Genomic DNA, 27,849 nt, shown 5'->3' on the forward strand with positions numbered 1-27,849 from the left:
AAATTCCTTCTCATCTCCTTCTTAAAGGAACGTCCTTTAATTCTGAAGCTATGACCTCTGGTCGTAGACTCTCCCACTAGAGGAAACATCCTCTCCACATCCACTCTATCCAAGCCTTTCACTATTTGCTACATTTCAATGAGGTCCCCCCTCATGCTTCTAAACTCTAGCGCGTACAAGCCTAGTGCCGTCAAACGTTCTCATTCCTGGAATCATTCTTGTAAACCTCTTTTGTAAATCCAGTAAGTACCATCCAGTTTGGGTTTTGCGTGCATATAGATTTTTCAGCCAAAAACACTTAATTGGTGGCAGGTGGAGAATTGTAGGAATGATGGCCTAGTATCAAATATTGGCATCTTTGTGTCAGTAAGTTGTTGCTCAAAATGTACTTTGTTCTTGAATACACAAGATTGACCGACATCTAAATATAGTTTTTGCTTAAGTGGATGGAGCAGATTCCATGGCACTGTTGGAAGAGCAGGGTCTTTCCCTTGTATAACATTCTTTCTTCAATCAGCTCTGGAGATTCTGCATTCACATGATGACTGTGAAACTTTGTTGTGTCCAATTAAGTGGTTTCATTTCTAGAATAATCATATTCCTGTAAGCATCCTTGGTAGGATTTAAAGTTGATCGATAAAAATAGATTTTTAATCTATTCGGATTTTTTAATCAATTTGAATTTGCAGAAATCCATAAAGTTCTGGAGTATTGTCAGGCATTATCATTGCCCGATAGACCTTGCAAAAAACGTACCCTTTTGATTTCCTGATTATGTTATTTTCTTAGGACTGAATACGGCCTAAGGTGGAGCAATTTTACATTTCTACTTGACATTTATATCATATCTAAATTACAGAGTGGACCTAAGTGATGTTTTCATGCAGTGCAATAACCCACAGTGAACATTTTATTAATCTTATTTTTCTTTTTTATGAGGAAGCAGAATATCACACATTCACTTGTCGATCTATATAGTCTGCTTAAAAAACATTGTAAAAATCACTTTTCAGATAAATAAAAATATTAAAGGATTAATATTCAATAATACACCTGTAATATATTTGAAAGCTATTAATTTTATGATGTTTGCATATTCATTAAGAATGTATATATTCTTCCTTCCTGTGATTTCTCAGTCTCTTAGCTTTTATTTTTGTGACACTCACAGTTGGTGCTTCTCAGTTCCTTGCAGGAGTTGAATCTTGCCAAAAATCAGCTGAAGTCTGTATGCAGCTTTTCCAAACAATTCCCTAATCTTGAAGTCCTTAACATAGCCAATAACTGCATTGACTTGAAGGACGAACTTGTGAGTATTATTGAATCCTCTTATAGTGTGGATGTTATAAATAGTTGTGAATTCTTATTATAAAATTATTTTAGTTTGCATGTGCGTTTATATTTTCAACCAAATTTGCAACTAAAATAAATGTATTATGTGCATAGATTTGCATATTATGAAGATTGAAATGCCTGTCTAACGAGAACAGCATTTGACCTTTAAAAAACTCAATAAATTGCAGTTGCTAAGGGAGTGACGAAAGTGAAGTTATTTTTGTCATTCCTGTCTTCAGAGATCGCTGGCACAGTGCTGCCACCTACAGGATCTACATTTAACTGGCAACAACACTGGGACTTCCGAAGAAGAACAAAATGAGTGAGAACCATATTATGTACCTGTGGGAACTTATTTCTTGGTTATAAGAGCTGATAGTCCACTACACAAACTTATCGTAGAATCAGAGAAATGTAGAACCCAGGAGGAGGCCATTTGGTCCAATGAGTCCATGATGAAATGATCCTAACTAATCTTACATCCCATCTTCGTTCCTGAGCCTTGTAGGCTATAACTCCTTTTAGGCTGTTTCATTTCAGACCTACGTCAGTCTTTAGGTGAAAAAAATTCTTCAATTCACCTCTAGTAATTCTTCAACTAATTTCATTAGGGTTATTAAATTCACACTTTTTTTGGACTATTTTGATTTTTGCAGTCCGCGTAAGCCCCCTTCCCATTCTAAAGTAACCAAATGCATGTAGCTAATCTTCCCTGTTAAATAAAACACTCTAGTCATGGCAATTAATGTCTGTATAAGTCCAGATAAAGATGAAGGGTCTCGATTGTTCATTTCAGATGCTGCCTCCCCCGCTGAGTTCCTCCAGCAGTTTGTTATTTTGCTCCAAATGACAACAGCTGCAGTCTCTTGTGTCTCTTTACTCTCTATATTACTATCACATTCTCCCTGTTCCAAGTTGTGTGCCATACTCCAGTTGTAGCCTAGCTTGTGTTCTGTACTTTTATAGGACCACTTTCCTGTCTTATATTCTAGGCCTCAACCATCATAGGCAGGTGTTTAATATGCCTTCTTAACCAATTTATCTTCGTGGTCCTATTACCTTTGGGGTTTATGGATAGAGGTTCTAAGAATCGTTTGCAGTCTCGCCTTGATTGTGTTCCCCAAAAAATCTGTCATGTGTTTCTGGACTGAATTCCATTTGCCATTTTAATGTTTACTTGGCTGGTTAATCGATTTCTTTTTCCCTCCTCACTTTTCAACCTTTTTGTACTATCCATTACGTGGTCTGTTTTGATACTCTATGCATCATCTCTGGCATTTAAAAGAGTCATTTGATATATACCTCAACAAGCAAGGGAAAATGCATTGTGCTCATCAATCTTCCAGTCAACTAAACACCGAATTAGTTACTATTTCCCTTTGCTTTCTGTCACAGTCAATGATGATTTCAAGTTTCCTATTTCTCTTGAATCTGTTGGGTTTTAATTTTTATGATCAGTCAGTTACATGGAGCCATGCCGAAAGCCATGTAGACTACAACTGCGTCATATTTATTGATTCTCATCATTGCCTCCTCAAAATATTCCATTACTTTAATCAGCTATACAAGATACAAATACAAGATACAAAGAATTTATTAGCCAAGTATGTAAGAACATACAAGGAATTTGATTTGCCATACAGTCATACCAAAAACGCAGCAAGACACACAACTACATAAAAATTAACATAAACATCCACCATAGCACACTGTGATCGAAGGGAATAATGTATTATCTTCTTCCATCCTTTTCTCCTGCGGTCGGGGCAGTCGAACCATCCGCAGCCGGCGATCGAAGCTCCCGCATCGGGGCGATCGAAGCTCCTGCGGCTTGGAGCTCCCGATGTTGGTCCCTGACCAAGGGACCGTGGGCTCCACAATGTTAAGCCCGCAGGCTCCCACGGTTGGAGCTCCCGAAGTCGATCCCTAACAAAGGAATCGCAAGAGCGGTTGGAGCTACCGAAGTCGATCTCCAGCAAAGGGACCGCCAGCTCCACGATGTTAGGCCGCAGTGCGGACGGAAATACGATTCAAAAGTTGCATCTCTGTCGAGGAAAGAGATAAAAAAAGTTTCCCCCACCCCCCAATACAAAACTGAAGATACACTAAAACATACATTAAACAACAAACTAAAAACAACAAAAGGAGAAAAGGACAAGACAGACTGTTAGTGAGGCTGCCATCGTGTGGCGCCTTAACCTTTTCATGCTGACTGCTCTTGATATTTGTCTTTCCAAATTATGATTTATATTGTTTCTCAGAATTTTTCAATAATTTGGCTGACTGATCTATAATTAATCAGTCCATCCTATTTGAATAATAATACCACGTTTACTGCTTTCCAGTCCTCTGGCACCAGGCTTTGGCTTTTGTCTGGGGATGACTGAAAAATGATAGTTTTTTTTCCTCCACTGCTTTTCTTTGTTCAGTTTGGGAGATTTTTTATCCTAACCCGGCAATTTATCTATTTTTAAACATGTTAAACGCCTGTTGCTCTCTATATTTATCACATCTGGTATTTTTCACTTTTTAATTGCAAAGCCAGTACCATAGCCATCTTTTGTGAAATCGGAAGTTATTCATTGAGTATCATGTCTATGCCCTCCGCCTCCATACACAGATTACCTTTGGCTCCTAAGAGCCCTTATCATTTCAATTGTTATCCTCCTGCTGTTTATATATTTATAGAACATTATTGGGTTTTTGTTGATTTTAGCTGCTGGTTTTTCAGATCCTCTCTTTGCCTTTTAATTTCAATTTTAGTTTCAACCTTGCACATTCTATACATTCTTTTGTTACATTGAGCAACCCTGTAGGTTCAGTGAGCTCTGGGGTTTAAGAAGAAAGGTGGTAGGGGTGGTCCAGATTTAGGAATATTACCCTTTTTCTTTGAGGGGATGTATTTGTTACAAAGCTGCTATCTTTTGCTTGGTTGGATTCTGATACTGATTTATTTCCAGTGCACCTTTCCTGAATTCCTTGCTGGTATATTAAAACTGGGCTTTTTACCAAATGAAAATTGTTACTCCCAATCTTTCTTTGCTCTTTTTGTACCTACACCAAATCTGCTCTGTAATCACGATCACTGAAATGTGCTCACATTGATATCACTGCCAGCTGCCCAATTCATTAAAACTGTCCAGAATTGCCTATTTTATTGTTTAGCCAATGACATGCAGATTAAAACTCGCTGAATGCATTTTAAGATATCTCCAGCTTCTCCAATGTTCTTCCTATTCTAGTTACTGTTAGGGTAGTTGAAATTTGTCACTATTAGTATCTCAGAAATTTTTTAAACATACTTATTCTTCTTTCTTCCACTGATTGTTTGGGAAGCTATAGAACATTTCCAGCTGTTAAATGCCTCTTTTAGGTTCCTTTGTTCAATCCATGCTGTCTAATTTGTTGATATTTCTTCCATATCACCCTTCTTAAGAGCCACATTTGCTTCCTTAACCAATATTGTAAACCTTCCTCTCTATCTTGCCTGATAATCATGTACCTGGGAGTGAAAGCAAGATGTTGTTGACACGCGGATCAGCCAGCCAGCATCTGTGGAGAGTGAAGCAGTTATCTTTCAGGTTGATGACCTTTTATCAGAACCTTTACCCTATTCTTTCGAAAAGTCATCAACCTGAAAGGTCAATTCCGTTTCACTCTCCACAGATGCTGCCTGACTTGCTGATTATTTCTAACATTTTTTAGTTTAGATTAGTTTAGAGATACAGCTTGGAAACACCCCTTCGGACTACTGAAACCATGCCATTGATCACAAACCCACACGTCATTGGGATGCGGGAGAAAACCGGAGCACCCGGAGGAAACCCACGTGGTCATAGGGAGAATGTGCAAGCTTCACACAGGTGGCACCTGAGGCCAGGATCAAACCTGGGTTTCTGGCACTGTGAAGTGGCAGCTCTACCAGCTGCACCACTGTGCTGTCCTTTTTCTCTTTTTTTGCTTCAGATTGCCAGTAACTCTAGTTTTTTTGGCTTTTAAATGTAACAAGGAGTTTTTGAACTACCATTCTCTACTCCAGAGAGCTGGAGATGATCAATCACTGAACATATTTAAGACGAGATGTCTGAACACCATGGGAATTAATGGATAGGGCATAATTCAGATAGACTATAGCCTACTTCTTAATCAATGGCAGAGCTGGTATTGAATTTTACACTGTTACATTTATTTCATCTAATGCTGTTTAATTAATGACTTTTCCTAGGCATCTGATGCAGATCTCTCTTCTCATGCCTCAGCTTAACAGTTTGGATGAGGTATGTTTAAGATTTTCATCATGATTAGATGAAACCTTAAAGTCTCATGAATTTGGATAAAAACTCCTTTTTCAGTTTGTTCTTTCTCATAAAATCATGATGTTGGTTGACCTTGGTTTCATATGCACATGTAAAACAGAGCTACATCATACATGCATATCAGCACTTTGCACTGATGTAGTTTTAATTAACTGATGATTCAATGTGCTGTTCAGTCCCAGTCCCTACAAGCTGTGGTTTCAATCTTCACTCTGTGCCAAAGTTAACCCATTTGATTTATTTAGGCAATTGGATACTGATGCTGACTGCAACTCCATGTGATGGCGGGAAGGGGGATTGGGGACTGCTGCTTATGATCAAGAAATGCTGACAAGGATGGTTGTGTAATGACAGCTGGTTTAAGTTTGACTGCTATAATTTAGTTAAGTGGACCACATAGAACATACTACAGTACGCTACAGGAATAGGCCCTTCAGCCCACAATGTGCCAAGCGTGATGCCAAGACCAACTCTTATCTACCTGCACATAATCCATATCTCTCCATTCCCTGCATATCCATATATCATTCCTAAAGTTTCTTAAATGCCACTGCACCCATGACCATCACTGGTAGCGCATTCCAGACACTCGCCACCTTCTGTGCAAAAAGAAACGTACCAATATCATCTCCTTTAAACTTTGCCTCTCTCACCTTAAAGCTGTGCCCTCTAATATTTGATATTTCCATCCTGAGAAAAGGTTCCCACTGTCTACCCTGTCTATGCTTCCATAATTTTATATACACCCCTCAACTTCCAGCGTAGCAGTGAAAACAATCTAAGTCTGTCCAACCTCTTCTTGTAACTATTGCCCCCTAATCCAGGCACCATTCTGGTAAACCACCTTTTCAAACACCTCCACATCCTTCCTTTATTAGGGCTAGGGTACACTAGAACAGCATGCAATACTTCAAATAACTAAAGTCCTATAAATGCATAATGACTTCCTCATATGCATGCCCTACCAATGATGGCAAGCATACCATATGCTATCTTTACCCCTCTATCTACATATGTGGCCACTTTGAGAGAGTTGTGGACTTGGTCCCCAAGATCACTCTTTTCATTAATGCCGTTAAGGGTGTTAATCGTCTTGCCATTCATTCTATACTTTGCCCTTACATTTTACTTCCCAAAGTGCAACACTTCACACTGCTCAGATTAAACTCCATCTGCCATTTCTCGACCCATTTCTGATTCTATATCCTGCTGTATTATTTGACAGCCTTCCTCACAGTCCGTGACCCCAGCAATCTTGGTGTCATCTGCAAACTTACTAACTGAACGTCTGCACTGGTCAAAGTCCTCCAGCCTGAATATTCTCCTACAACCATAACCTTTTGTCTTCGATCAGTAAACCAGTTCCAAATCCATACGACTAAGTCACTATTAATCCTGTGCATCTTAATCTTCTGGATCAGCCTACTATGGGGGAATTTATCAAATGCTTTACGAAAATCCACGCAGACAACATACACCATCCTACCCTCAACAACCTCCCAAAGTTCACCACCTCATACTTGTTCGAATTAAACTGCACCTGGCAATTCTCCACCCATTTCTGTAGCTGATCTATATCCCATTAGAGCCTTCCTTGCAATCCACGGTCCTAGCAATCTTGCTGTGGAACTCCTCTGGTCACAGACCTCCAACCTGAGTATTGTTCTTCCACCACAACCTCTGTCTTCTATCAGTAAGCCAGTTTTGAAATCATACAACCAAGTCACTGTTAATCCCGTGCATTTTAATCTTCTGGATCAGTTTACCATTGGGAACTTTATCATGTGTCTCATTAAAATCTATATCAACAACATCGACTACCGTACCCTCATCATCTCCTCCTTAATCTCAAACTGCCCTTGCATTTAGTATTCTCCACACTGAATACTCCATACCTGTATTGTACCTCGCCTACAACTCCTGATTCCAAGCACAAAATCCCCTCCTTTATCTTTTTTCAAATAATAAAAATAGAGGGATTTTCATATTGATAACCTTTAAAGGTTAGTAGTAACATTACAGTTAGTAATACAAAAGTTGACAAGGAATGGGAAGGGGATTTAAACTGTCTCGCAACTGGAAGCTGCATTTGGCCCTGGCGGACTGAGTGCAAGTGTTTGGTGATCCAGTTGCTTAGTCTACACTTGGTCTCGGCGTGTATAGAGGAGGCCAAATGCCATAAACGAGGTTAGAGGGGCTGCATGTAAACCTCTGTCTCACCTGGAAGGGCTGTAAGGGTCCCTGAATGGAGGTGTGGGAGGAGATATAGCAACAAGTGTTTCACCTCCTGCGGTTGTAGGGGAACGTGCTTGGTAAGTGAGGAGGAATGAGCAAATCAAGGAATCATGGAAATAGTAGTCTCTGCGGAAAGCAGAAAGGGGTGGGGGTGAGAAGATGTGACTCATGGTGGTCATGTACTAGGTATCCTGACTGATGAATGTAAATGTGCCAAACACCTTCTTCCAATCTTCTCTACCTGTTTACTACTTTCATGGAATTATGTACCAGCACCTCTTGGTTTCTGTTATACACGTATTTGCAAAGTTTTTTTGTGTTAGAGCAGGTGGCAGCTATTGCTATAAAAGGGGATGACTAAATTGTCATTGTTGTTCTTTTGTAGGTTATTCTTAACCATTCTAACAAGGAGCAGAATGCTCCAGTTCCAAAAACAGCATTGGCCAATGGTAAGGTACTCTGTTAGAATGACAATGAAGCAAATGCATTTAATACAGCCATAATTTAGATTTAATGACAGTTAGCCCCTAAACATTACTGGAGTTTCCATCATCTTTCACAGAACATAATACTTAGAACAGTAAAGCACAAGAACAGGCCCTTCGGTCCACAATGCCTAGACCGAGTATGATGATAAGACCATCGCTTGGCTCCCTGCACATAATCCATCTCCCTCCATTTCCTGCATATCCATATGCCGATCCAAAAGTTTCTTAAATGACACCGCGTCATTAGAAGGTTGTAAGAGTATTCAGTGACATGTCAAATCGCTTTTCGAAGTTAATGATTATTTCTTTGGTTTTGTTGATGTTGAGTGAGAGGTTGGTGTGATACCACTCAACCAGGTGTTCTATTTCGGCCCTGCATGCTGACTCATCACCATCTGTGATTCCTTTGGCTGTGCCTTTGGACCTACGCTTAGTCACACAGTCGTGGGTGTTAAAAGAATAGAGCAGGGGGCTAAGCATGAATCCTTGAGTTAAACGTGTTGATAGTCAGTGAGGAGGCTTGGACTGCCGGATGTGGGAGCTTCGATTACCCTGACAGATAGTTCGACTGTCCCGACCGGGGTAGAATAAAGAGGAAGTTGATTGGACTTTTTTGCCTTCCATCACAGTGAGGAATGTGGGGAATCCACTGTGGTGGATGATTATGTTAACTTTTTTATGTGGTTGTGTGCCTTGTTGCTTTTGTTTCGTATGGCTTTATGGTCATTCGCATATCACTGTACCTTAATTGGTACACGTGACAATAAAAGACCTTTGAAACCTTTGAAGGATGTTCTGACATTTGGTGCAGAGACTGAGACCATAGGGTTGTCAAGGACTATCAGGGCTTATGTAAATGGTTATTAATTGAACCTAATGCATATTTGTTTGTTAACATTGTTTCTACTTTATTTTGTGCTATGTGCTTCTGCCACATTTCGGGTGAAAGCCATCACTGTGAACTACTGATTGAAAGTGATGGGTGTGATTCAGGGAAGTACTGATCCCTATGCAGCTTATATTTCAATATTCTACCGATACCACAGATAGAAAGTGAGGCTCCTTGCATATAACGCGCACTGAGACTTTCCAGAGTAAAGGCAATTGGAAGTCTAGTTGTGCAGTTGTTGGTTTGGGCTTGGCTCAGTTATTCAACCTTTTTCTCTGATCTACAATATGTTTATAATTAATAAATGTAAGCAATTAAAAGATAATTAAAAATAGTTTTTTAATATTCTGCATTTTTTCTACAGTATATTGGTTGAAACCGTGCTCTGGCGGTAAATCTTTAATTCTGCGAGTGTCTAAGATAATCCTGGAGATTGTCAGCTTCATGCCTAAGATAGGTACAAAAAGCTGGAGTGACTCAGCGGGACAGGCAGCATCTCTGGAGAGGAATAGGCGATGTTTCGGGTCGAGACCCTTCTTTGTCTGAAGCTGCCTGTCCCGCTGAGTTACTCCAGGTTTTTGTGTCTATCTTAAGTTTAAACCAGCATCTGCAATTCCTTCCAAAATATTTTGCCAGCTTCATGCCTGCTGGATTCACACAAAGATTTCATCATTCACACGATCTATCACTTCAGTAATGGCTTTACAATCAGGCTGCCAACACCTTCTGCTCCCTCTGACAAATTCCTTGCCTCATTTCTAACAAGTATATTTATAAATCACATAGCAATTACACATCAACATCTTTCAAGGTCAGAATCTACTCCATGATTTTTGTTATAAACTTCAGAAAATGTTTGTATGTCTGTGCATTGTGGCTTGCTTCCTTAGTTTCCATTTGCTAATATTAAATCTTTTTAAAACACAGTTTTCCTGGAGAGTGTGCAGCAAATCACAAGCTGTTTGATGGATTTCGAGTCTAAAATGGAGGATCTGCAACAATCACTTGTCGGAAGGTAGTAAGTCCTCTAAAAGACATAGAAATAACTTTGAATTCTTGGGTTTCTTTCAAGGAAGGCAACACATTGGCCATACCTGCAGGTTTTCACAGAGTCCTTTGTAAATAAAGTGACATTAGTGAAGAAGATAGGCTGAAGACCACACTCTTGTAATTATCATTGAATGAAAAAAGTTCCATCTGACGGAGGTTGAACTTATCAGAATAAGATTTGTTTCCATTATGGATACTAGAATTGATTGGCTGTAACTTTTTCTTAATATTACATTATTATTTACATTACATCTCTTGGGATTTGGCATTATCAGACAGCTTCATAAGTGGATCTCAGCAGGCAGCATCTCTGGCGAGCAACTCTTCAAGGTAGTTTAGTTTATTGTCACATGTACTGAGGTACAGTGAAAAGCTTTGCCAAGGTATCTACTTTGAAGATGGGAGTTCTGTGAGAGCCTCTCTCACTACTTCCCTTCTGATTCCTGCTGCTCTCTAACCAGGATCTGACCTAGATGCTGGTTAAGCCTGCTTTACAACCAGGTTCTAACCCAGACTCGATACCACGGCCACATGTGTTCCTCAATACTTCCCTGCACCGCCATCTATGCCACGTGGCCTCCAGCTCCGGTTCCAGGACCCAAACTGGATTTCGGGTACCTGCACTCCATCTACTGCTTCTCACAACAGTTCTCCTTCCGTACTATTCATGCTCTCCAGAGATGCTGCCTGATCTGCTGAGTTACTCCAGCACTTTGTGTCCTTTTGTATATTAACCAGCATCTGCAGTTCCTTATTTCTTCATAAGTGTTCTCTGCAACCTGGAGTCAATTGCATACTGACCTGAAAAGCTAACCCCATTTCTCTCTCAACAAATGCTTCCTGAATCTGCTGCTGTGAGAGTTTTCCACTTTTTCTATTTCACATTTTCAGCATCTGCAGTTCCTAGCTTTTTATTCAAGGCCAATATTTATGCAATAGCATGATGTATTGTAGAGCGTGCAACGTAGACTCTTGTTCTGTGCACCAGCTTTCACAATCACGGACACCACAAGATGCTGTTGGATAACATGTAATTTGCTTTCCAAATAATATATAAACAAATAATGCTTAAGATTTGCTAATTTCCCATGTGCCTCACTTAATGAAAGATTTAAAAGAAAACAATGCTCACTCACTGGCTCTTCACTCTGCATTGGACCATTTGGCCACTTGGACAATAAAAACACATCAGGCTGTTGTTTATGGACTACAGCTCGGCGTTCAATACTATCATCCCCTCCAAGCTGGTTACCAAGCTCACGGAACTGGGTCTCTGCGCATCCCTCTGCAATTGGATCCTTGACTTCCTCATCCACAGACCAGTCTTCGAATTGGCAGAAATATTTCTTCCTCATTAACAATCGGTATGGGAGCACCTCAAGGCTGCGTGCTCAGCTCCCTGCTCAACTCACTCTATACTCATGACTGTGTAGCCGGACACAGTGCGAACTCCATCTTCAAGTTCGCCGACGACACCACAGTTGTTGGACGAATTACAGATGGTGATGAGTCAGAGTATAGAAGTGAGATTGACCGATTGACCAAATGGTGCCAGCACAACAACCTGGCTCTCAATATCAGTAAAACCAATGAACTGATTGTGGACTTTAGAAGAGGAAAGATGAGGACCCACAATCCTGTTAATATCAACGGGACGATGGTGAAGAGAGTCAAAGACTTTAAATTCCTGTGCATGCATATTTCCAAAGATCTTTCCTGGTCCCAGCACACTGATGCAATTATAAATAAAACACATTAACGCCTCTACTTCCTGAGAAGATTACGGAGATTCAGTATGTCAGAGAGGATTCTCTTGAACTTCTACAGGTGTACAGTAGAGAGCAGATTGACTTGTTGCATCACGGCCTGGTTCGGCAACTTGAACACCCGGGAGCGGAAAAGACTGCAAAAAGTTGTGAACTGCCCAGTCCATCACCGGCTCTGACCTCCCCACCATCGAAGGGATTTATTGGAGTCGCTGCCTCAAAAAGGCAGCCAGCATCATCAGAGACCCACACCACCCTGGCCACACACTCATTTCACCCCTGCCATCGGGAAGAAGGTACAGGAGCCTGAAAACTCTAACGTCCAGGTTCAGGAACAGCTTCTTCCCTGCAGTAATCAGGCTATTAAACACCACAACCTCAAATAAGCTCTGAACGACAATAGAATTATTATTATTACACTACTATTGTTTGTTTTTTGAGTATATATATTATATATATATATGTGTGTGTGTGTGTACATGTGAGTGTATATATACACACTTAATTTTTTTCTCTCTTTTTATCATATTGATTACAGTGTTCTGTGTTTACATATTCAATTGTGCTGCAGCAAGTAAGAATTTCATTGTTCTATCTGGGACATATGACAATAAAACACTCTTGACTCATGATTCTTGTTGATGCTCACAGGCAGTTTTGCTTCACTTTCTTTTGATGTTTGAATAGGAAATACAAGCTGCTTCCACTCTCATTGTGTATGTACCAATGCAAGTCTAAATACACCATATTAATCACCTCAACTTTTAACTGTTGCTGTAATTTAAATCCATGTTCTTTGAGTAATCACGCTGCTGCTAGTGAAAACATCAGAAACAAAGCACAGAAGGGAGCTATTCAGATTATTGAGCCTCTGCCAGCTTTACAAAGGAATTATCTAGTGTTTCCAAATTCACTGTTAATTCCCAAACCTGCAATAATTTCCTTTTCAAATACAAACCTAATATGATTAAGTGTACTATTGCCTATGCTTTTACTTTTCTATTTTTTTAAATTCACAGTGAACTCCAATTTTGATTAATTTATTCAAGGTTTTATTATTTTAAATAGTTAAAATGCCATATTTCAAGATTATGTGAATTAGATCTTAGTAAATACTGAAGCAAAGTAATTATTGTTTCAATTAGTTCCATTTGCTGGCTCCAAGTTTTGTAATGACTCCATTCCCATCCTATTTTCATTTCTATGAATACTGACTGTTCATAAGCACGAAATGTCAGCAAGCTACAGATCAGTTTTATTCAGTAGTTTATTCTGCAGTTATGGGAAATAGTCTGGGTTCCACTGTGATATAAATTATTATTAAAACGTTTTAAAAAGTATGTAAAATAAAATCACCTATATAAAATTAAAGTTAACTTAATATATTGAAAATTTACTTGCCTTTAATTCATAAGTAGGGCCTCCAATCCTACATTAAGTTTGTCCTAGTAGAGGATCAGAGAAGTGATTTCCTCTGTACAATACTGGGGAAGTCTGCACTCTACTGTTGGACAAGGGTAGTAAATCATGGACTTCCAGCAGGTCAGACTAAGTCTTAGATTCACTACAATACGAATGACTGCATGCTGTACTCCTGGAGAACTACTACTCTCAGCCTACATGATGACACAATGACACAATTCAGTTCTTTGCTCAGCTTCCACTTTGAATTCACACTTTATTTGCAGCATTTTGTCAGTTCTTTAATTGTTATGTTTTATGCTCTGAACTCAGGTTTAGTGAGGTGAAGAATTTGCTAGAGACTCTACCAAAGCAGTTGCCATGGAGATCATGTGAGTAACTTTCGTTTTTTAAAAAACTTCTGGAACTTTATAATATTAAATGACAAATTCACTAGCATGATATATAATGAAAAAGGGGTTGAAATGTCAACTGCAGCCCCAGGTTTGTATTCTTATTGTCTTATTATTACTACCTTCCTAGCATCTTTAATTATTTAACGTAGAATTTAACTTTTAAGTCTGGCTATGTAATAAAAGTAAGGTTTAGGACTTTTTACAAACCTTCAAGCAGCAATAAAAAGAAATGAAAACATCAATTTAGGTAGTCATAGAGTTATACAACACCGAAACAGGCTGTTTTGTTCAACTCGATGCTAACCAAGTTGTCTAACCAAGCTTGTCCCATTAGCCTGCACCTGGCCTATAATCCCTCCAAACATTTCCTATCTAAACATAGCACAAAAAGTAAGGAAATTTGTGTTTGGTAGATTATTTCTTTGTTGTAACAATGCTTCTTGGCAATAAATCTTATACCATTGGAAAGCCTGTTTATTTCCCTTTTAAATGGTGCCACATTTGTAAGGAACATGCATTTGTGGGATGAGCAGCAGAGCTGAGTATATGGGTTGCGCCCATGAAAAATTTGCCAAATCTTCTCTGCCAATGCCCAAACAGCTTATTCTACTGTTGCTATTGACTCTTGTTTTGAGCTTCTGGTACCCCCAGGTGCTGACAATCAGGTGCCTGATTGGCACCTGATTGGCAGCATCTGTGAGCATGGGCCCTGCTACAGTGGTCAGTGGGTGTCTGCTCCAAGAATCGGCATGCCACGTTTGACTGATCTGGATAGGGCCCGTGCGATAGGGCAACTTCAAGCTGGTGTTCCGCGAAACCAAGTTGCGGCATTATTTGGAGTGCGCCCTAGTACCATCTCCAAAGTGAAGGCCAAGTTCCATATAATGGAGGATGTCAGAGACAGGCCGCAAAGTGGGCGTCCCAAGAAGACGACACCCGAAGAAGACCGTTTCCTCACCCTGTCAGCACTTAGGAACCGTAGGCTGTCTTCTACAGATTTGCAGTCAAGGTTTGCAGGACGATATGGCCGACGGCTCTCTGCCCAGACAATTCGGAACAGACTGCACGCAGCCGATCTCCGGTCTCATAGGGCTGCCAGGAGGCCTGCCATGACTACCCTTCACCATCAGGCTCGTTTGCGCTGGTGTCGGCAACACGTGCACTGGAACCTGAACATGTGGAGGAACGTTATGTTCAGCAATGAGTCCAGATTCTGCCTACGGCAGTTGGATCATAGGGTCAAAGTGTGGAGAAGACGCGGAGAACGCTATGCTGATTGCTGCACCGATAGAGTAACATCTTTTGGTGGAGGCAGTGTGATGGTGTGGAGCGGCATCTCCCTCACTGGAGAAACGAGGCTTGTCATCATTGGAGGCAATCTCAATACAGAGAGATATCGAGATGAGATTCTGCAACCAGTGGCAATCCCATATCTCCACAGTCTGGGACCGAACTCTATCCTCCAAGATGACAATGCTCGCCCCCACAGAGCAGGGTTTCTCAGAGACTACCTCCAGAATTTGGGAGTGGAGAGGATGGAATGGCCTGCCAGCAGTCCTGACCTCAACCCCATTGAACACTTGTGGGATCAGCTTGGGCGTGCTGTTCGTGCCAGAGTGACCAACACAACCACGTTGGCTGACTTGCGACAAATGCTGGTTGAAGAATGGGATGCCATCCCACAACAGTGTGTGACCAGGCTGGTGACCAGCATGAGGAGGAGGTGCCTGGCTATTGTGGCTGTGTATGGTTCTTCCACACGCTACTGAGGCTCCTGTTTATTAAATGAATAAATTGTTAAATTGCCAATATGTCTTGTTTCTTCAGACTTCAATCATCCAATCCACCAAACAACACCGAACAAGAGTCAATGGCAGAATAAGCTGTTTGGCATTGGCAGAGAAGATTTGGCAGATTTTTCATGGGCACAACCCACATACTCAGCTCTGCTGCTCATCCCACAAATGCATGTTCCTTACAAATGTGGCACCATTTAAAAGGGAAATAAACAGGCTTTCCAACGGTATAAGATTTATTGCCAAGAAGCATTGTTACAACAAAGAAATAATCTACCAAACACAAATTTCCTTACTTTTTGTGCTATGTTTATGTGCCTATCCAAGTGTCTTTTCAATTCGATTCTCCTACTCTGGGCAAGAGATTCTGTGCATTTACCCGATTTATTCCTCTCATGATTTTATACACTTCTATAAGATCACCCCTCACCCTCCTGTGCTCCAAGGAATAGAGACCCAGCCTACTCAACCTCTCCCTATAGCTCAGATCTTCTAGTCCCGGCAACATCCTTGTAAATCCTCTCTGAACCTTTCAAGCTTGACAATATCTTTCCTATAACATGGTGCCCAGAACTGAACACAATACTCTAAATGCGGTCTCACCAGTGTCTTATACAACTGCAACATGACCTCCCAACTTCTAACCGTGTTGGGATTCTGTGCTTGACCCATTTGCCAGTATTCGGCCCATGTTCTTCTAAACCCTCTTGAAAAAGGAAACTTTTAAGCAGATAAAACACTTCTGAAGGCAAACCCAAGTACAAAGTAAGATGTAAAGGACATTAGCTAAATGAGACATTCAATTTTAATTCTTGTTCAAAAATCACTTACTTTCCATACTTGTACAAATAGCACTTTATTCTTTACTATTATTCCTGGAATATTGATTTCCCCAATGTTGAGGATTTATCAGAACTTTATTTCTTCTGTACTTTTCATATCTTTGAGGTCAGCATCCAGTTGCCGGCCTGATTAAAGGACCGCTCATCCAATTTATTTTGTTTAATAAAGAACCTGGATATATTGTATGTTCCATCGAAAAACACCCGAGACAATACTTAAGTGTTCAAGTGTTCGAGCTAATGCTCAAGTGTTCTTTTTTTATTTAAAAACTAGCACTTCCAATCCTTACTTATACTTGAGCTTTTTCTTGTTTACAATTATACTGTATTTGTACAAACCTGCAGATACAACACCAGCAAGGTTGACCCCAGTGGAAAACTATGGACTCCGTCCACAGACAAGCTGCAGCAGGTAAGGGACACATTTTGAGCTGGAAAACGCAAGTTCGATATCATTCTTTTACTATATCCCGGGATCTACCTTTTATTACAGTGACTCAACTGGTGTTGTTTACTTACTGCTTAATAATATGTCTTGTTCTTCTATTGAGTCTTTGCTTAATGAATGTAAATTTATATTACTTATAATTAATATTCTGTCTATTACTTATCACAATCTTTGTTCATGACTGGATGCTCTAAATAAAAAGTTTCATGTTTTCATGGATAGTCCCTTTTTGTGGGACAGTTGTTCTTGCACCCATATTCAGAGACCAGTGCACATAGGTTTGTCTCCAATTAAGCATGCGATTAGTTCATGTTAAAGTTTTCCTGCACAGTGGGAGGCGATCGCAAAACAAAAATTTCCACTTACAATTTATTTGGATTTAAATTTAACATCGCAACCCATTACTCAAAGAAAAACACCTTTCCACTATTAAGATTCATCCTTAACAGTTTTGACACACTAGTTAGAAAAATTAAGAACAAAGAGTTACTGCTAACTACATATTCACCTAAACATGTTCTCACCAGTGTGTTTGCGTGGAATGCTAACCTTTAGGGAAATTAGTGAGATTTTGTTCTTGCCTTATCCAATTCAGTTTCCTCAGACAGCCCATGGGCGAGGGGCTCAGCTTTAGAGGAGAGCATTTCTACAATCATTGAAGAACGGTCTCGACCCGAAACATCACCCATTCCGTCTCTCCAGAGAAGTTGCCTGTCCCGCTGAGTTACTCCAGCATTTTGTGTTTATCTTCAATTTAAACCAGCATCGGCAATTCTTTCCTACACATTGTGTTCTTTAGTCATTATCTGTGATGCTAGGCTCTGCGTAAGACTATTATCCTGTTAATTAAAGGACTAAAATTGTCACAAATTGAAGAGAAATGGTCCATGCTATAATGCATGTATAATTTTGGCATTATTATTGGCATTCAGCAAACAGAAGATCACTTCATTTGTATAGTCAGTCGGGAGTCATCTCCTGTCACCAGCGGATTCAGGTAGGGCTGTATATAGCCCCTACCTGTATCAGTCGCTGACATGCTAGACTCCTTCCCTGACTGTGATACTAGGATTCAAACCAGATATTTGGCTGGTAACTAGATGAATGCTCAAACTACACATTTAATGAGTGATCCAGGCTGAGATATGTACAAAATAAACTGATCATAGTTGATGCCACACTACCATTTGATGCAAGACTAAAAAGAGCACCAAGAAACAGTTCTGCATTCTGATGTGGAAAGAAACCACGCATTTGGAGAGAAAGCCACAAGAACAGCATTGGTGACATATCCTACCTTTCCTCTGCACTTTTTTCTATCCCTGGTATGAATTCAAAACAGGACTATCTGCCCTTGAAACACCCACCTTGCAGTTTAAAATACAGCTCCAAATGTGAAGCTGAATGGAGAGTGCTCCCAGTATGGATGCAAAGGATGGGTTTCTGAAAGGCCATGGCTAAATTTGCCTAACTGCTCAAGGGTCTTTGTTGAGGATCATAACCTTGTTTCCTTTACCGTTGTTGTAAATCAAAGTTACATAATTAATAACGAAACTTCATCTGCCTACTCCTCAACAAAGGCTGCTTGACTTGCTGAGTTTCTCCAACACTACAGATGCTGGAATTGTGAGCAAAAAAATGTCTGTCTCCATTTTATATAGTTTAGACCTTTCTGAATCTATGAATTAAGTTACTGTTGTAAGACATCAGATTGAGTAGGTGCTTTAGTTCACTGCAGCATCTCTTGATTAAGACTTGCATTTGCATACTATCTTTGCTTAAAATAAGACAATTCAGCTATTTTGACGTGCTGAAATTCAGCAAGATTTGGGGTAATTTCCCTCAAAGCCATCATAATTCTCTTACCCTGTGCTAGAAATGTACTGAGAATTCTCCTGAATGTACTTCAGAAATTCTCCACCTTCTGCCTTTTACTTCAATACAATTCCAGTCAATACTGGTGCAATCAAAATCATGTACCTCCTCCAATAGTAGAGCCACTACTGTTCTTGAACTTCTGCAAAATCACAATTCACTTAATTTATTGTGATATTTAATATCTATCGATACCAATAGAGGTAATTATTCCCAGTGTAACTAGATCAAAGATAAACACAAAATGATGGAGTAACTCAGCAAGACAGGCAGCATCTCTGGAGAAGGAATGGGTGACGTTTCGGGCCGAGACCCTTCTTCAAATTTTGTCTGGGGAGAGGGAGATACATAGATAAGGAAGTGTAAGGTGTGAAAATAAGGCGAAGGGAATGGAGATCAAGGAACATGTAGAATAGATCATTGTTAGCTGGGAGTAGGTAACAGCAAAGCAGAGATAAAATGTAGTCAGAGACAGTAGGACCACATTTAAGTGAGATTTAACAGTAAGGGTGGGGGTGGAGAGAGAAGGAAAGCAAGGATTACTTGAAGTTAGAGAAGTTAATGTTCATACTGCTGGGGTGTAAAATTCCCAAGTGAAATATGAAGTGCTGTTCCTCTAATTTGCACAGGGCCTCTCTCTGACAATGGAGGAGGCCCAGGACAGAAAGGTCAGTGTGGGAGGGGGAGGTAAAGTGTTTAGCAACCAGGAGATCAGGTAGGTTTAGGTGGACTGAGCGGAGGTGTTCAGCAAAATGGTCGCCGAGCCTGTGCTTGATCACGCCAATATATAGGAGTGCACATCTAGAACAGTAGATGAGGTTGGAAGAGGTACATGTGAATCTGCCTCACTTGAAAAGACGGGTGGGGGGGTTCTGTGGGGAGGGGTATAGGGACAGGTGCTGCATCTCCTGCGGTTGCAAGGGAAAGTACCGGGGGGGGGGGGTGGTTTGGGTTCTTTTTGCACAGCCGTTTTCTTTTTCAGTCTTGCATTCCTTTTGTGCTTAGTGTAAAAGCAAGATTTTCATTATGCTTGTATTTTACTGTGCTTGTGCATATGACAATAACCTGCAGATGGGAACGAAGTGTTAAGACTTGAAAATGCTTCAACAAAGGCAAAATGTTGTGATTGATTGGAATCTGAAAAATGTTGCAAATGAAAAAGTGCAAAATTATTAAATCAGGCAGTTCTGTGGAACAGAAAAGGGGTGACAATTTAATGATCATTCAACAGGCAGGCTGTAAATTCTGGATACGCCACTGTGCTTTTATTTCAGATTTCTTGCATCCATCATATAACGTTGATGTAAAAATATAGTTAGCTATATTGTCACAAATTCATTAAGTCCAAACATGGTTTTTATTTGTAAATATAAGTTCTTGTTTCATCAAGTTGGTAAAGAGCCCACAGTAATGGTGTGTGCATGTCCTATCAGTGTTAAAATCAATGTTAATGACAAAAACAATTCTGATAAAGGGCCAATTAGAGGCAAGAGAGAATCACTCCAGGCTTTATGATTGCCTCCCGCAACTTGTAACATTACAATTGAATAAAATCAGGCTGTGAAAATGCAATGAATTGAAATCAAAATGCTGAAATCAATCTGCAGCTATGGGAAGAAAAAGTAACATAGAGGTCTGTAATACATCACATTTCCATACAACACAACTGATGAATTAGGAAACACTATTTGCATTATGCAGACCAAATTGGCTATAATGCAATTTCAATTGGGAACTAGGGAACCACTTAAAAATCACTTCAGAAATTGACAAGTGGAAATGACCTGTAAAGAAAAAATCCAGGAAAAGGTTTCCAAGTCATCTCCGGGCAATAATCAGTCACCATTGTCTCAAGAACATTGTGTCAATTTCACCCAAGTGGCCATTGAAATTAACAACCAATCCCTTCTATTGATTGATAGGAAAAAAACTGCAGATGCTGGTTTAAATCAAAGGTAGACACAAAATGCTGGAGTAACTCAGCACGTCAGGCAGCATCTAGGAGAGAAGGAATGGGTGACGTTACGGGTCGAGACCCTTCTTCAAGCTGATGTCAGGGGAGGGGGTGGGACAAAGATAGAATGTAGTCCGAGACAGCAAGACTAGTGGGAGAACTGGGAAGGGGGAGGGGATAGAGAGGGAAAGCAAGGGCTCTCTGAAGTTAGAGAAGTCAATGTTCATACCGCTGGGGTGTAAACTACCCTAGTGAAATATGAGGTGCTGGTCCTCCAATTTGTGCTGGGCCTCATTCTGACAATGGAGGAGGCCCAGGACAGAAAGGTCAGATTGGGAATGGGAGGGGGAGTTGAAGTGCTGAGCCACCGGGAGATCAAGTAGGTGAAGATGGACTGAGCAGAGGTTTTCAGCGAAACGATCGCCGAGCCAGCACTTGGTCTCACCGATGTAGAGTTGACACCTGGAACAGCAGATACAGTAGATGAGGTTGGAGGAGGTGCAGGTGAACCTCTGCTTCACCTGGAAAGACTATTTGGGTCCTTGGATGGAGTCGAGGAGGGAGGTAAAGGGACAGGTGTTGCATCTCCTGCGGTTGCTAGGGAAAATACCTGGGGAGGGGGTGGTTTGAGTGGGAAGGAACGAGTTGACCAGGGAGTTTCGGAGGGAACGGTCTCTGTGGAAAACAGAAAGGGGTGGATATGGGAAGATGTGGCCAGTAGCGGGATCCCGTTGGAGGTTGCAACCGCAGGAGATGCAACACCTGTCCCTTTACCTCCCGCCTCGACTTCATCCAAGGACCCAAACAGTCTTTCCAGGTGAGGCAGAGGTTCACCTGCTCCTCCTCCTACCTCATCTACTGTTCCAGGTGTCAACTTCTCTACATCGGCGAGATCAAGCGCAGGCTCGGCGATCGTTTTGCTGAACACCTCTGCTCAGTCCGTCTTAATATACTTTTGCAGCTACCAGGTGCACTAAGCACGACGTAGAATAGCCTGTAAAATTCTGCTGTCATCATCTGTAGTGTCTAAAATACCAATGACTTGATTTAAAAAAACAGCACACCTTTCTTTTATAAACCATACAAATATAAATCATGATTCCAAAGATTTAAATCTAGGGCACATAAAACAATACCACAGATATTCTAGCATATTCAACACTTAAATAAAAAATGATAGCCAAGTTTGAAAAAATTGTTTATTCCACAGTTGTCAGACACAATGACAAATGTGGGATTATTCTTCATTTGGAGGAGAAATACAATTGGACTAATTTTAAATCTGCAAGGTGTAACTTGTTAGTTTGTTCCTGTTTTCAAGAGAGTATTAGATATAGCTCTGTGAGCTAACGGAATCAAGGGATATGGTGAGAAAGGAGGAACGGGTACTGATTTTGGATGATCAGCCATGATCATATTGAATGGTGGTGCTGGCTCAAAGGGTCGATTGGCCTACTCCTGCATCTATTCGCTATGTTTCTATGAATTATCTGTTTGTAGTGTTCCCATTGCTCGATAGTCTTGGTAGTACAGAACAATTTGATACAAGCATTATTTCTGTCCTATTCCAGTAATCATACATGTCTGTTTACAGTCGCTCCAGAATTGAAGACGCCAGATCGTATGCTGCCCAGCACTTTGGGAAGAAATAACACAATCGCTGGATGGCTTTATGTCCAGAAGAATAAGAGTCAAAACAAAGAGAGGAGAAAAGTTGTTACTGGCCCACTTAACAAGCTTTGATGCATAACCAGCACAACTCATTTTCCATTCCAAATGTTTATTAGTTGAAACCAGCTACAGTGTTCAAATACTGGTTTCACCAGGCTGACTGAATCGGCTATTACAGAATTTGCTGTTCTCCCCCCCACCCCACAAAAGCCAAAAGGCCCAACACTATAAAAAAGATACAATTCCATTTACAAGTTGTTTTGCTATTACAGTTCCTGCAACATGGATCTTCACCCAGAACACTAACGACATCAAGACATTCGTGCTAAAAATAAACTGAATTTGACTACTACAAACTACTCAAACTTCTGCCATTTTATACAAATCTAGTTGTAACTATAAACAAAGCTTTAGTCAGAAATGTAGACAGCAAGGTGGCTGCATGTTGTTAGAAGTCACGTCTGTGGTACAGCTCTGGGTCATAATACTTAGTTACAACAACTCTGTTGGCAAACTTTCGCCCTGTTAGTGCTTGCATTGCTTTTTGGCAGTCCAGAGGAGAGATAAATTCTACAAATATCTGTTAAAAAAAAATGATCAGTGAGCACAATGAACTGGAATAACAATGGTAAATGAGCATTATAATAAAGGATGACCCTATCTCAAGTATATAAAGCCTAGGCTTAGACTTTTTTTTAAGCTATTGGCCACGATACTGAATAACATACTGACTGGATTTTTTCCCGTTTCCATTTAATTATTTGTTGAATCACTGCTTTTACACAAAGCTCATTCTCCATTCACCTTTACCCAAAAGTCTAAATAATAAAGGCAGCATGCCTTGTATAATTAACACCTTCATCTTTAAAACCAAGTCTAAAGCTTGGAGCAGGGTGTGTTGGGGTAGATGGGAAAGATAAGCAGTAAAAGGTCACGGACAAGCCTGCATTTAAGATCCAAGACTAAATTTTATAACCATTGAGTGTGAAATAAATCTGAGGAAACTAATCAGAACATAAAATGCTTATTTTTATATTTGCATAAACAATATCAGAAAATAATAAAATGATGAGAGGCATAGATAAGGGTCAACAGTCAGAACTTTTTCCCCCAGGATGGAAAAAAAATCAAACACTAGAGGGCAAAGCTTTAGGGTGAGTGGGGCTTTTAAAATATATTTATACACAGAGGGTGGTGAGTGCCTGGAACACGCTGTTTGGGATCGTGGTCGAGGCATATATGAACGTGGCATTTAAGAGACTTCTGGAGAGGCATGTGGATATGCAGGGATATGGATTATGTGCAGGCGGATAGGAGATGGCAGAGATGGTCTAGAACAGATCCCAACTATAAAGTTAGTTGTACCAGAATAAAATGAATAAATAAGTGATCCAGATATTAACAATTTAAATCATCCTGCTGCTTGCCAACTTGATGTATACAGAAAAATGTTGCGATTTGAACATTGAAGCTTCAAATTCTGATTGCCATTCTTTTACCTTGCCACAGCCAGGCACTTCTAGTCCATCCAAAGGGCGAGGGATTTCAATTGATTTCACAGTTCCATATTTGCTGCACTCTTCTCTGATGTCCTCCAAGATTTCCTCATACTCTTCATCATCGATAAGTTCATCTGGTGACACCATGTTTAGCAGGCAGAGCACATCGGTGGGGAGCCCAGTGTTCTGAACTTGCATTGTCGGAAGGCCTGGCACCTGCAATGTCACTGGTGTTTGAATAATGGCATTCTGCAACAAACAAAAAAAGAATCTAAATTTGCAGTACAACTCCCATTACATATCTGATGTCGATCCCATGACATCGCACTGGGAGGGTGAGTGTGGGATAGGTTTGGGTGGGAAGAAATAGTCTTTATTGCTGCTACTGAATATTCCCAGTAACAATGCTAAAATTAGAAGCGGTTAAAGTTCTGAGATCCATTCAAAAAGTAAAGCATTCCACTGCATCAAGCAAATATGTAACCCTGGTGGGACATTCCAGTCAACCAAATGATATCTAGCATTTTTGGGGGGGAAATTGCTTTAATTTACTGTCACATTCCATATAACCATATAACAACTACAGCACGGAAACAGGCCCGTTCGGCCCTACCAGTCCATGCCGACCACTCTCTGACCTACTCTCATCTACCTGCTCTCAGACCATAACCCTCCAATCCCCTCCTATCCATATACCTATCCAATTTACTCTTAAATAATAAAATCGAGCCTGCCTCCACCACTTCCACCGGAAGCCCATTCCATACAGCCACCACCCTCTGAGTAAAGAAATTACCCCTCATGTTACCCCTAAACTTTTGTCCCTCAATTCTAAAGTTATGTCCCCTTGTTGGAATCTTCCCCACTCTCAAGGGGAAAAGTCTACCCACGTCAACTCTGTCCGTCCCTCTTAAAATTTTTAAAACCTCTATCAAGTCCCCCCTCAACCTTCTACGCTCCAAAGAATAAAGACCCAACCTGTTCAACCTCTCTCTGTAGCTTAAGTGCTGAAACCCAGGCAACATTCTAGTAAATCTCCTCTGTACCCTCTCCATTTTGTCGACATCCTTCCTATAATTTGGCGACCACAACTGCACACCATACTCCAGATTCGGCCTCACCAATGCCCTGTACAATTTTAACATTACATCCCAACTTCTATATTCGATGCTCTGATTTATAAAGGCAAGCATACCAAATGCCTTCTTCACCACCCTATCCACATGAGATTCCACCTTCAGGGAACAATGCACAGTTATTCCCAGATCCCTCTGTTCCACTGCATTCCTCAATTCCCTACCATTTACCCTGTACGTCCTATTTTGATTTGTCCTACCAAAATGCAGCACCTCACACTTATCAGCATTAAACTCCATCTGCCATCTTTCAGCCCACCCTTCCAAAAGGCCCAAGTCTCTCTGTAGACTTTGAAACTCTACTTCATTATTAACTACACCACCTATCTTAGTATCATCTGCATATTTACTAATCCAATTTGCCACACCATCATCCAGATCATTAATGTAAATGACAAACAACAGTGGACCCAACACAGATCCTTGGGGTACTCCACTAGACACTGGCCTCCAACCTGACATACAGTTGTCAACCATTACCCTCTGGTATCTCCCATTCAGCCATTGTTGAATCCATCTTGCAACCTCACTATTAATACCCAACGATTTAACCTTCTTAATCAACCTACCATGTGGAACCTTGTCAAATGCCTTACTGAAGTCCATATAGACAACATCCACAGCCTTGCCCTTATCAATTTCCCTGGTAACCTCTTCAAAAAATTCAAGAAGATTAGTCAAACATGACCTTCCAGGCACAAATCCATGTTGACTGTTTCTAATCAGGCCTTGTTTATCCATATAATTATATATATTGTCCCTAAGTATCTTTTCCATTAATTTTCCCACCACAGACGTCAAACTAACAGGTCTATAATTGCTAGGTTTACTTTTAGAACCTTTTTTAAACAAAGGCACAACATGCGCAATGCGCCAATCTTCCGGCACTATCCCCGTTTCTAATGACGTTTGAAATATTTCCGTCATAGCCCCTGCTATTTCTGCACTAACTTCCCTCAATGTCCTAGGGAATATCCTATCAGGACCTGGAGACTTATCCACTTTTATATTTTTCAAAAGTGTCCGTACCTCCTCTTCTTTAATCCTCAATTTCCATCACTACTCTACTTGTTTCGCTTACCTCACATAATTCAATATCCTTCTCCTCGGTGAATACCGAAGAAAATAAATTGTTTAATATCTCCCCCATTTCTTCCGGCTCAGCACATAGCTGTCCACTCTGACTCTCTAATGGACCAATTTTATCCCTCGCTATCCTTTTGCTATTGACATATCTATAGAACCCCTTGGGGTTTACTTTTACATTACTTGCCAAAGCAACCTCATATCTTTTTTTCGCTTTTCTAATTTCCTTCTTAAGATTCCTTTTACATTCTTTATATTCCTCAAGAACCTCATTTACTCCCTGCCGCTTATATTTATTGTATATCTCCCTCTTTTTCCGAACCAAGTGTCCAATTTCCCTGGAAAACCACGGCTCTTTCAAATTATTATTCTTTCCTTTCCACTGAACAGGGACATAAAGACTCTGTACTCTCAAAATGTCACCTTTAAATATCCTCCATTTCTCTATTATATCCTTTTCATAAAACAAAATGTCCCATTTCATTCCTTTTAAATCCTTTCTCATCTTCTCAAAATTAGCCTTTCTCCAATCCAAAATCTCAACCTTTGGTCCAGATTTGACCTTCTCCATAATTATATTGAAACTAATGGCATTGTGATCACTAGACCCAAAGTGCTCCTCAACACATACCTCCGTCACCTGACCCGTCTCATTTCCCAACAGGAGGTCCAACACTGCCCCTTCTCTGGTAGGTACCTCTACGTATTGCTGCAAAAAACTATCCTGCACACATTTTGCAAACTCCAAACCATCCAGCCCTTTAACAGAATGTGATTCCCAGTCTATGTACGGAAAATTGAAATCACCCACAATCACTACTCTGTGCTTACTACTAATATCTGCTATCTCCTTACATATTTGCTCTTCCAATTCTCGTTCCCTATTTGGCGGTCTATAATACACCCCTATAAGTGTTGCTAAACCTTTCTCATTTCTGAGTTCCACCCAAACAGCCTCCCTAATCGAGCCTTCTAGTCTGTCCTGCCAAAGCACTGCTGTGATATCCTCCCTGACAAGCAATGCAACACCTCCACCTCTTGCCCCTCCGATTCTATCACAACTGAAACAATGAAATCCTGGAATATTTAATATTCATTCAGAAAGTGTGTAAAAAATTGACTGGATTGCAAATCAAAACTATGCATTTAAACACACATATTTTACCCACCAAATTGACAAAGATGAAATGGCTGAAGAAAGATAAATCAAAAAAATTATATTATATTGTGCAACACATTAGCATCAATGGCTATTCTTCGAACCAGTGCTCTTGCACTCGTGTACTGCGCCGCTGAGTACGCCGCCCCAGCATGGTGCCGCAGCGCTCATACCAGCAAGCTAGACGCCACCCTCAACGACACCATGCGGATCATCACTGGCTGCCTACGCCCTACTCCGACAGATCTCCTGCCGGTGCTCGCAGGTATCGCACCCGCCAAGCTTCACAGAGAGTTCTTCACTCATAGGCTGGTGTGCAAGGCCTCATCAGACGCCAAACATTCTCTGCACCATCTCGCCCAGGATTCACAGCAACTGGGACCTCAATGACTGACATCTCGTCACCCTTTCTCCCGTCATGCAGCAACCCTCTGTGGCTCCGGTTTCAACATAGAGCATGGAGAACCAGCTGGGAACAGACATCGCC

The 27,849-nt window shown here is 40.6% G+C and overlaps 2 protein-coding genes across 4 annotated transcripts in view; one reads left to right on the top strand and one right to left on the bottom strand.

Annotated features, from left to right (window-relative positions):
• LOC144594527 (uncharacterized) overlaps positions 1–23,323 on the top strand; it is a 61,880-nt gene extending 38,557 nt beyond the window's left edge. Inside the window, exons 10-17 of one of the 2 annotated variants that reach the window (XM_078401189.1) lie at positions 1,186–1,309; positions 1,575–1,657; positions 5,561–5,612; positions 8,272–8,335; positions 10,191–10,278; positions 13,814–13,872; positions 16,880–16,946; positions 22,406–23,322. In XM_078401189.1, coding sequence (XP_078257315.1) covers positions 1,186–1,309; positions 1,575–1,657; positions 5,561–5,612; positions 8,272–8,335; positions 10,191–10,278; positions 13,814–13,872; positions 16,880–16,946; positions 22,406–22,463 — 595 coding nt within the window. In that variant the 3' untranslated portion in view covers positions 22,464–23,322. Of the gene's footprint in view, positions 1–1,185; positions 1,310–1,574; positions 1,658–5,560; positions 5,613–8,271; positions 8,336–10,190; positions 10,279–13,813; positions 13,873–16,879; positions 16,947–22,405 lie in introns of both variants that reach the window. The other variant, XM_078401190.1, reaches the window with a different exon arrangement.
• LOC144594526 (splicing factor U2AF 65 kDa subunit-like) overlaps positions 21,677–27,849 on the bottom strand; it is a 34,099-nt gene continuing 27,926 nt past the window's right edge. The window contains exons 10-11 of one of the 2 annotated variants that reach the window (XM_078401187.1): positions 23,982–24,230; positions 21,677–23,062 (exon numbers count right to left, since the gene is read on the bottom strand). In XM_078401187.1, the coding sequence (XP_078257313.1) occupies positions 22,931–23,062; positions 23,982–24,230 (381 nt within the window). In that variant the 3' untranslated portion in view covers positions 21,677–22,930. The remainder of the gene's footprint in view (positions 23,063–23,981; positions 24,231–27,849) is intronic. The other variant, XM_078401188.1, reaches the window with a different exon arrangement.

Source organism: Rhinoraja longicauda, chromosome 6, assembly GCF_053455715.1.
Source record: "Rhinoraja longicauda isolate Sanriku21f chromosome 6, sRhiLon1.1, whole genome shotgun sequence".
In the NCBI taxonomy this organism is placed as follows: Eukaryota; Metazoa; Chordata; class Chondrichthyes; order Rajiformes; family Arhynchobatidae; genus Rhinoraja; species Rhinoraja longicauda.